The sequence below is a fragment of the Sarcophilus harrisii genome, chromosome 6 (assembly GCF_902635505.1).
Source record: "Sarcophilus harrisii chromosome 6, mSarHar1.11, whole genome shotgun sequence".
Classification (NCBI taxonomy): Eukaryota; Metazoa; Chordata; class Mammalia; order Dasyuromorphia; family Dasyuridae; genus Sarcophilus; species Sarcophilus harrisii.
This window is the reverse complement of record NC_045431.1, coordinates 103,618,769-103,629,415: the sequence shown is the minus strand read 5'-3', so window position 1 is coordinate 103,629,415 and position 10,647 is coordinate 103,618,769. Positions and strand designations below refer to the sequence as shown.

At 45.3% G+C, this 10,647-nt stretch overlaps 1 protein-coding gene across 1 annotated transcript; it reads left to right on the top strand.

The window, feature by feature from the left end:
- The first annotated feature begins 402 nt into the window (after positions 1-402).
- HAND2 (heart and neural crest derivatives expressed 2) lies at positions 403-3,187 on the top strand. Its single transcript, XM_003773064.4, has 2 exons — positions 403-1,068; positions 2,840-3,187. The coding sequence occupies exons 1-2, from the start codon at positions 514-516 to the stop codon at positions 2,936-2,938; spliced, it is 654 nt and encodes a 217-aa protein (XP_003773112.1). The 5' UTR covers positions 403-513; the 3' UTR covers positions 2,939-3,187.
- The last annotated feature ends 7,460 nt before the right edge of the window (positions 3,188-10,647 follow it).

Genomic DNA, 10,647 nt, shown 5'->3' with positions numbered 1-10,647 from the left:
AGGGGCAACCTGGTAAAATTCGTTCGCCAGCTGCTGCTACTGCTTTGTCGCCTCCTCGGAAACTGAGATTTGGAAACCCAGGGCCCCGGAGATACTTTTGGAGGAGAACAGGGACTTTTGCATGAGCACGAAAGGACACCCTTTCCACACTGCAGCAGCAGTAGCCTCGATTAGCCAGGAAGAAGGAAGAGGCAGAGAAGAGGAGGAAGGAGAGAGCCTCGCAGCGCATCCGTGACCACGCCGGGAACTTGGCCAGCTCTATGGATAGCCTTAGGCTGGACCGGTGCTGCTGAAGCCCCTCTGAGGGCCTGCGGGGGCTGGGGGGAGGGGAAGGGGTGCTGCTACTGCTGCGAGGTAGGGGAGGCTGGGGGGTGGGGGGTGGGACGGGGTGGAGGAGGAAGAGGAGTGAGGAGGCGGCAGCTCCTGGCCCCAACCCCCGGGTGCAACCGGTAGGCTCTAGGGCCTCGTGGTTGAGGACACCGTGGGACGCTAGGTTGGGGCCCAACGTGCGAAATGAGTCTAGTGGGAGGCTTCCCACACCACCCGGTGGTGCACCATGAGGGTTACCCCTTCGCCGCCGCTGCGGCCGCGGCCGCTGCAGCCGCCGCCAGCCGTTGTGGCCACGAGGAGAACCCCTATTTCCACGGCTGGCTCATCAGTCACCCGGAGATGTCCCCCCCTGACTACAGCATGGCACTGTCCTATAGCCCCGAGTACGCTAACGGCGCGGCAGGGCTCGACCACTCCCATTACGGGGGAGTGCCACCCGGGAGCGGGCCTCCGGGCCTGGGGGGACCCCGTCCAGTGAAGCGCCGGGGAACCGCCAACCGCAAAGAGAGGCGCAGGACTCAGAGCATCAACAGCGCCTTCGCAGAGCTGCGGGAATGTATCCCCAACGTACCCGCGGATACCAAGTTGTCCAAGATCAAGACGCTTCGCTTGGCTACCAGCTACATCGCCTACCTCATGGACCTGCTGGCAAAGGACGACCAGAACGGGGAGGCGGAGGCCTTCAAGGCAGAAATCAAGAAGACAGATGTGAAGGAGGAAAAAAGGAAGAAGGAGCTGGTCAGTAACTGTAGGGGTCGGGGAGGAGGAGAAGGAGGAGAGATGGGGGAGGGGTGGCTATGTTACTGCTGGCTGAAGGCCTTATCAGTATCCAGAATAACAACAATATTCTCTATTCTATTTATTTTCACACTTTTTTTTCTGTGGAAGAGGAAGCCTTCCACCTTTAGCCGTCTCTGCAGTAGAGCAGACTTCGTTTATGCTAATTTACTCCACAGGCCAGATTGCTAGCATCCATGTTAGCTGCAGGATTATAATCTTAGTTAACACCTATAAGCAATAGTAGAGCTTTAATATCAAAATGTTTTGCTAGTTAAAAAGGAGACTCATCATTTGAGAAGAATTTGGAGACAGGCTAGTGAGGTTTTTATTCTGAAGTTGCATTTATTTTTTGTTTTGTTTTTACCTTTAAGTGTTATTTGTTAAAAGAGTGTAATACAAAGCTCTTTTTCAACTTCAGAATTTAATGCAAGGTCGAGTTAAAGGCCTCAAAAGGAACATATTATAAAGCAGAGATACCTCCTTAGCTAACCTATTCCTCCTACCCGCCAAAAAAAGCCTACTCTCTTTCACTAACTTCCACATTTCATCCTTTATTTTTGTCTCAGATTCGGCCATTCCTTCTGTTTCCCCTAAATTGAATTCCTTAATAACCCCCAGATCAACTTAATTTGCCATTTCAACATGTGAGCACATTTTTTTCCAATGAAAATAATTATATTTCCATGATTTAGGGGGTCTTAAGAGCTTTGTTGTTGAGTTAATCAAAAATTAGAGAAAGGAAAAAGTACAACATCGTGTTTGGTGAGGCTGAAGATAAGGAAGTCTTGAAAGGTATAGCCCCACATCCCAGGGTTGACCAGCAGGAAAATACTGGAGTCATGTAGATGGGTATGATTCTTGGACATGTACAGTTTTATTTAAATTCGATTATGAATTTTCATTTGAGATACAATAATAAATTTTATTGTTTCCACAAGTAAGAATTTTCAAGCCATTTTCAAAATTCTTTTTCTTAAGAACAAGAATGGGTGATATTCATTGTCTTGATTGTTCAGAAGAGAATCTTCAAAATTATCCCACTTTCTTCCCTGGGGGCTAAGATGCCTCAATCTTTGCTAACTAGTAAAACTACAAGAGAGTGAGTGAATATTGCCTATTTGAGCTTTCACTCGGCTCCACTATATATGTGTGATAAGTATAGGCTGACATTTAAATATGTCAATGGATACCAGAAAGGCCCGTAGAATTGGGGTTGTCCGAGGGTCCTTGGGCCAGTCAAAAACCCAAACCAACAAGGGAAAGCCGGGAGGCCGAGAATTAGGCAGTGTGTGACTTTGAACTGGGGAAGTCTTTGCCCAAATCTCTCCACCACAAGTTTTCGGTTGCCATTAAAAACATCCAAAAACAGATTCCCCCACCCTACCCCCCAGAGGCACTCCACCCCCACCAGAGGTACACATCTGGCATAAGGGAAAAGGCCCCCAGCTTTGCTATAAAAAAACTTTAAAAACAGGCGGTGGTTTTATAAACTTTCCTCCGATGCAGGAGGGTTCCTGCTGCAGACAGGAGGCCTCTCTCTGCCTGAGCTCGAGCCACATAGGTCTTTGTAGTTTGGTTTGTCTCTTCTGGCCCTGGTGGAACGTTTTGCAGTTTTCCCTCCCCCATCCCGGCCCCTTTTTGCTCTTTCCTCTAAGGTGGGATGGAATAGGGCTGTTGAAGGAAATCTCATCTCATCTCTGAATTTCTCCTTTGCTTCCTCTGTACTCAGAATGAAATCTTGAAAAGCACAGTGAGCAGCAACGACAAGAAAACCAAAGGCAGGACGGGCTGGCCACAGCATGTCTGGGCCCTGGAGCTCAAGCAGTGAAGAAAGAGAGAAAAAAAGAAAGAGAAGAAGAAAAAGAAAGAAAGAGTCCCATCGCTGGACTTGAATGAAGGACTCAAGGAAAACCTCTCTTGGAAGCTCTGCAGACATCTGCTCCGAGGACTTTTTGTATTTGGAATCAGCCAGTTTATTTATGTGCAATTTCCCTCCCCTTTCTCCTATTCCCCCTTTGAAGCACCCTATCTCCATCCTCTCCTTAAAAAAAAAAAAAAAAAAAAAAAGTGGATATTTGAAGAAAAGCATTCCATATTTTAATATGAAGAGGAAACTCCAGCGTGGTAAGGGGTTCTATCGTCTCATAGGTTTGATTTGTGTTGGGGGTTTTTGTTGTTTCTGTTTTGTTGTTGTTGGGTTTTTTTTTTTTTTAAGAGTGTGTGTCCGTGTGTGAATGTTCCTTTTCTGCCTATATAGGACACAGCATTGCAACTCAAGCAACCCAGCTAAAAGACTCCTGACATCAGTGTGTATGTGAAGTGTATCTTTAACTCTTGGCCTTTTTGGATATAAATATTTCTGGGGATGACAAAATTATATTTCAAAGCAGAAATGAGGCCACTAATGTTGTTCCGTTGGTTCGGTATGTAGTGTTGCCATTTTATTAGTGGACTTTCCTTATTTGAAGATGTTTCCAACAGCTACTTGTGTTGTGCACTTCCGTCCTCTAAAAAGAATTAGTGGAGTTTAATTAATATTGAAGATGTAAACATTGTAAGTATTCAATAAACCACTGTGTGTTTTTTTTTTACAAAAAAAAATCTTTTTATGTTTTATACCTCAGTGTTTTGAAAACAAAATTGTTGTTCTTGTTTTCATACTATTTAAAAGATTCAGAAGTAAACTAAGTTATAAAGATTGCCTCTAATTTTATTTTAAAGAAGTCACTAATTAAAACCAATCCACATATATAATGCCCCCCATTCCAGGACCCTCTGAATTTACACCTAGGGAGTTGGTGATAGCAGTCTTAAGCTCTAAAGGCATAGGGTTTTCCAGGTCAACTCAGAGTGATCTTTTAGATGCAAGGCTTTAACTGTCAGACCTGAAAATAATCAGGAATCCTTGGTTAGCTCAAAATGTGGGAGCACCTACAGACCTTCCAGAAAGATGGAATAACCTTTTTCAAGAGTTTTGTAATCCAATGATGTGTGTGTGTGTGTGTGTGTGTGTGTGTGTGTGTGTGTGGTGCAGGACTTGACCAGTGTAGAATCTCGCCACTTATTCCATTGATAAAATTTTGTAGGGTTTTTTTTTCTTTTTCTTTTTTTTTCAAGGAGAAAGGTACATACCAAAAGTGGGAGGGAGGAAGAGAGAGTCTTAAGGAGACAGAGGATAAAGAGACTGGGAGACACAGGGGTGAAATTTTGCCAGGAGTCTGCATCTCAGAACCCCTCTAATCTGTTCAGGCTATTGGAATAGAGGTGGAAGAAAGGTTTAGAGTAATGTCTTTGATTAGATAACAGGTAATTTTATGTCAAGTTAAAAATCGTGAACAAGATCAGGGATTTAAGTTGGGGCTAGGGGTGGGAGCAGACTGTTAAAGATTTACAGTGAGTTAGAAGGAAATAGAGATGAACTTTTGTGATTCTCAGAATTCTCTTGGGCTGCTGGCGGTCAAAAGAAAGGCAATATCTTTTCCCCCTCTGCTCCCTGCTGTTATCCCGCAGTCCTCAGCCAGCATGGACTGCTCTGCTTTTCTATCATTTTATTCCTCTCTTTTCTCTCCTCTACACCCTAGTCTTTGGTCCTGTGGACTGGAAGGAAATTAATTTTGCCTCAAGACGAGATCTAAGTCTTGCTTTTGTGAATCCACTCAATCCCAAATAATGGGAGAAACTTAAGGGTCATAAAGGACTTTCCAGTAAACCTAGAGGTGGTGGTGGTAGAGTTGGGATGGTAGTAGTGGGGAGGAGGAAGGTAAGGGGAAAGGTAAAATGTATTGCAAAGTGATTTGTTCAGGAAACTCACATATATTTATATACCTGGTGTTTGGCAAAGCTTACTAAAGTTTCCATCTTGTCTAAAAACCTCCTGGCTCATAAATGATCCATCAATACCAGGCTGGCTCTACCCTATCTTGCCTGTCGCCCTTCCCTGACCAGTGGTTTGAGGTGAGCCTGAGCCAGGAAAAAGGGCAGATTTGCAAGGCCCATTAAAAAAAAAAAAAAAAAAAAAAGATAAGAAAAGTCTCTTCACTGCTTCTTCTGTTCCTCTGACAACGCTGAGGTTGAAGGGTTAGAACAACTAGACCAAAGCGATCTGAACTTTCTCCTCTCAGGTCAGCTTGAGCTGGCCGGTCATGGCATGGGTCTGTGTTTACAGACACTTGCCTTTGTTTATAACACAGGAGAGGAGAATCCCTCTCTTATTTTCTTTAACTCTCCTGGTCTGGCAATCAACAAGCCCCAGCTTTCCACGTAATGGTGCCCTTAACTTCATTTCTTTCACAGGATCCATTTATGTCAATTGTAAGCCTGGGGTGATAGTGTTAAAATGTGTTTAAGGGAGAAACAGACACGAGAATTAATTCTCTGCACACCGCGCTGCTATAGATGCGAATGTGTCTTTGAGAAGTTGCTAGTTCTCTCTGAACAATATGCAACAAACAGTGCGTGTGTCGTGTGAGTATATGTGACGAGAGAGAGAGAGAGAATAATTAAATTTATCTCGAGTTTGTGAGCATGTTTGCCCTCAATCAGCTCAAGACTTAAAACTGGCGGATTTCATGTTATTTTTCTAATAAACGCCAGCTAAATTCACGAAGGAATTTGTAGTTTACATTGGCAGCATTGTAGTAAATATAACTCAAAAATCTCTCCTTGAAAACTCTGGCTTTCGAGCTGAATCGGTTCCGGATTCCCTGTCACCCCCACTGTTCAGCCTCAGCCCCACCCGATACACCTTTGGAGAAGGGCTCTGGTGCCGTTCTAAAAAACTGTTCTCGTTCCTTGCACCTTAAGTCCATGGATCACTCGTTCCGATCGAGGGGGATGCGAAGTTCAGGTGATTCCCCACCCACCAACTAATCGAAAATTCTCTTTTGCCCCTTTGTTCTCCATTTTTTAATTTTTCCAAGTGTCTGCCTCGTGAGACGAGCTAGAAGGAATCTATTTTAATTGCTCGGATAATGTGGATGTTGCCATTTTCTTAAAAGCAATCACTCCTGGAGCGAAATCACAAGAGCTCTAGACAGACCGGAGCCGACAAAAATGTAGGTTTTGACGTTAAAAGCTAAATGGGGAAGCAGGGCGGCAGAAGGTAAATTGATGGTAGATCGGGATGTCAGTGCTCTGGCCCCAGACCGCCGAGTTCAGCTGCGTGCTTGATAACCTTGGGAATACGAAATGGGCAGGAGAATTGTTTGTGATGGTGGATGGTGGTCGTGGTCGTGGTTTATGTGATTGTGTGTGTCTGTGTTTTGGTTCAGCAACACTATCATCTCCTTGGGGAAAAGCTGGAAGAATGCTCCTTGGAGCATTTACTGAGAAGGCGCCCTATCTCCTCTCCTTTCCCTTCCTCTTCTCTCCTCTCCTCTCCTCTCTTGTTCTCTCCTCTCCTCTCCTCTTCTCTCTGTCCTTGTCTCTATCTCTGTCTCTCTTACCCTGTCTCTGTTTCTCTGTCCCTGTCTTTCTGTTTGTGTCTCTCTCTGTCTTGGTCTCCCCCTCTCGCTCTCACTTTCTTTGTGTTTCTTTACCTTACCTTCAAGTATTTTAGAACTGTCTCTCGACTACACCGCCAAGGCCAATCCATTCGTAGGATTTTGCGAAACCCCCCCCCCCCGCCAAAAAAAAATAAAAGCCAGAGAAAGAGGCTTAATAGAGAAAGAGGAATAAGAAGAGTGAGAGGAGAAAGGAAATAAAGGAAAGAGAGAAAGGGGGAGGAAAAGAGGGAGAAAGAGGAAAGAGAGAAAAGGAAAGAGAAAGAAGAGGGTGAGAGAGGAAAAAAAGGAAGGAGAGAGAGGACTGTAGAAAAGGAATCAAACAGAATCTAGCCTGGTTAAAACAAGGCCAACTGTTTTATGCCCTTTTCGATCTTTTAAGCTACATCTAATCTTGGAGTTTGGAAATGGGGGATTCATAGAACTCAGCTATTTTTGTTCAAAATCGACAGGAGAATATCAAGTATCTCTTCCTTCCCAGTCCATCCACACTTAATGGATGGTAACAAGGATTGAGTGTGTGTCCAGACCCAATTCTTTGCCGCTTCACATGATCGACTAAGGGCAAACGTAGAATCACCTCCCTTCTAAACACGATTGTTTGGAGTGTAACACAACTATAAACACACATTTCAGACAAAGTGCTCCCAAGAAGAGACTGTGTAGTTGCCTGGACCTTGGTTTCTTGTTTTGACACACATTTAGGTTTCCAGGCAGGATTGGAGAAGGTAGGGAGGGCACACAAGAAGGTTCTCACACAATATGAAAATGGTTCACAGAGGAAAACAAAGTTTTCCCTGCAAGTTCGGATCCTCTCTGAAGCTGAACAATGCCTTTATCCAGCCCTAATGAAACACTGTGTATAGGGCCTTGGGTGGGGAAAGGAGGCCGCCCTGCGGGGCTGGGTGGTTATTTTTTCCCTGAGTTAGCCTGATGCTGAAGGTCCGGCTCAAAATCTTAGTCCTTAATTTTAAAAAGGGATCAGTTATACAGTATGCTTTTCCACTCCCCCTCCGCTCCGCCCCACCTTACTCATTTCCACGCCAGGAACGGTGTTGAGATGGAAAAGCCAAACAAAACAAGTCAAAAACACGCAACCGCAGAATGCTCAGCCATTCAGCCCCGGAGACTTGGCAGAATCCGGGAGGCTGGAGCAAGAAACTGCAACCGATGGAGGGTTGATACTGTCCTCAGCCAAACCCTGGCCTGTCACCGTTGGATATTTTACGATATCCGAGGGGCCAGTTGTTTTGGCCCACAGCCTCTATCCTTCTAGAAACAGGGATGTAATCTGCGGTTTCCAGATCTGATGGGGGTGGAGAGGGGTAGCTAATGGTGGTTCATATGTTATCAGTGTCAAAGATGGCGTCACCGATAAAGGGGGAAGGGGAGATTGGGGCTGAGACATCCTGCAGGCAGGCTGATGGGCCGCAGTTCCCTAGCTCTGTACCCTCGGCTCGACCCCGACCCTGAGACCGTTGCAGAAATTGTCTAAGCTGTTGCTGCAAGGAAATGCTCGGGGGCGTCCCAACTCTCTCAAGGGACTTGGCAATAGTGTAGACCTGCCTTATTATTAGGATGCCTTCATGACACTTGGAAATGTCTCTAAGAAAAGTTATGTCTTCTGAGACTGAGAGAGACAGGATAGAGGGGGATCGAGAGAAAAGAAAAGGAGAGAAATTAGAGGAAGATAGAAAGAAGTTGGTGGGGAAGTGAGAAACAGACCGACAGAGACAGACAGACAGCTTTAAATTGTTTCATTCCCCCTCCCACCCAAAATAAAAGGCAAAACTAAGAAAAGAAACACATGCCACATTGCTACAAAGCTAACTCGCTTTGAGATTCCGGCCATCTTATCATTTCTGCCTAATATGAAATATGTGCCCTCTCAAGAATAGCTCCAATCTTTTTTCCATTTCTAATTGGCCAATTACGGCTCCGCTGTTTTAGCTTGCGTAGTATAATGGAGATTAAAGTGCAGTTGTTATCTGAATTACATACGTACATAAGTTTTATAATTTCTTCCTACCCCCACTCCCTAAACAGTCAAACAGTCAAAAACAGTTTCCCTTCGAAAAATCGCCTTAGCCTTTTCTCCTAAACTAAAGCCCCACGTTTCCCTAACACCGTGCTCCTCTTCCCCCCGACCCCCTCACCAACACACACTTGCCCTTTAAATTCTCCCAGCGTTTAGATCGCCTTGATAATCAGATGGCAGAGCCCTGATTACAAATTTATTCTTGGGCACCATATAAGTCTTAATATCTGCTATTAGACACATCTGGGAGTGATTAAAGCCTGGAGCCTGCTCCGGCCCTCCCCCACTCCTCGTTCCCTCTATCTTGTAGTGAGGGCCTAGAGACATGTTGACGTCAGATCAGACGGCTCGGAGCCATCCTGCTCTCTAGTTGGGTGTAATCATCGCGTCGCTTTCCAATTCCATCAAAAGTCCAGTCCGGCTGCTAGAATTCAGGTGTGATGGGACAAAGATTCAAACGCATACATTTATATGAACATTAAGCCCGGTGACTTTTTTTTTAAATTAAGAGTAGAGAGAGGAAGTAGAGATGGTAAATTTTAAAATATAGATGTATATATGTGTATGTATACACACACACACACACACATATATTCCAGAGCCTTAAGGCTTTTTCTTTTCCATTTTTTCTTTCCATTCTGACAGCCCAGAGGATAGTGCACAATGCTTCCCATCTCGAAAATAAACACTCTCCGGGCCGCTCTCAGCGGACTTCTCCCGGTACTTGTCTCTACTCCAGCCCCACTCTTTTCCAAAACAAACAGCAATCGGGTAGCGCGGTTCTCGGCCTTTCCAGCACTGGAAGCCAACTAGCGCCTAGAAAGGAAGACTGGGTCCAGGCGGCGGGCTTGGCTGCCTCCCACCCCCGCAGAGCCGCGCCCCAGGCCGCTCCCCCAGTCTTGCAGCCAAAGTGGTAGTCGATGGATTTTCTAATGAACTCCCGGGTCCAAGACTAAGCTGATTGAAGAACAAGATGTCTCTCGATGGAATCTTCGGCCAAGCCCGGGTGTTCACTTTGCACCTGTTATTAAATTCTAATGAATCGGGGATTCCTAAACTGGCTTCCCAGACTTTCGAATGATTTTCTATGAAGCCTACTTTTTTTTTTCTTAAGCGCCGTGCTGCAGGCAGGGGATGAGGGTGGGGTGGAAGGAGTTGGATCTAGCCCAGTAAAGGGCCTAGAGTGCACTGCTGAGTCAATGAGCTGACTAGTTCTGGCAATACGCCCCGCCCCCAACCCGCAGTTAGCCAGACTAAAGGTCGGGGGCGGCGGCTGTAGTTGGGGTTTGCTTGGGTCTTAAGTTTGAAGACTGTTTGGGGAGCGAGACTAAGGAGGCCTGGATGTTTCAAAGCGGTCGATTGGGCAACAATATTCACGAAGATTCACTGGATTTTGTACTTTTTTTCTTTGGGTTCAATGGGGTGGAGGAAGGTACGAGGGAGTTGCTATTTATGTTTAATCTATCAATCTTCTTTAGCAAACTCCAAGCTGAGACCATTCACTGCGCCACATTATCTGTTGCCTTACTCCATTCTACCTGAAAGGTCCTTGAGTGTCATTTCTATTCCACATTTATCTCTCCATACTCTTAGCCCAGCAAGCTTCTCAGCGCTCAGAATCGTAAACTTCGAGCAAGAAAGACATTTAAATGTTATCTAGTCCGACGACTTGGTTTTTTTTTTTTTTAAACAGATAACGAAATTGAGGCCCAAAGAAGTTAAATAACTTAGCGAAAGTCACATAAGTAGCAAGGACTGAAGCCAGCCAGGCAGTATGCTGTCGCAGAAAGACTGCTAGCTTTAGTTAGAAGTTAAGAATTCTCATGCCAGCGCTAGTTATCTTGGATTGATCACCTGAATTATCTGGGTCGCAGTTTTCCTTGTCCGTGTGTTGGGGACAGGGGAGGGAGGGGAGAGAGATACTAGATGGTCTCTTGTGACTTTCTAATCTAAGATCTTTATTCTAAAATCCAGCACTCTTTACCTGCAGGCAGTCAA

Excerpts from the sequence above, each read along its gene's own strand:
- HAND2 (XM_003773064.4), top strand. The coding sequence starts at position 514 with ATGAGTCTAGTGGGAGGCTTCCCACACCACCCGGTGGTGCACCATGAG. Across the intron at positions 1,069-2,839 it reads AAAAAAGGAAGAAGGAGCTG|AATGAAATCTTGAAAAGCAC; the intron begins GTCAGTAACTGT and ends CTCTGTACTCAG.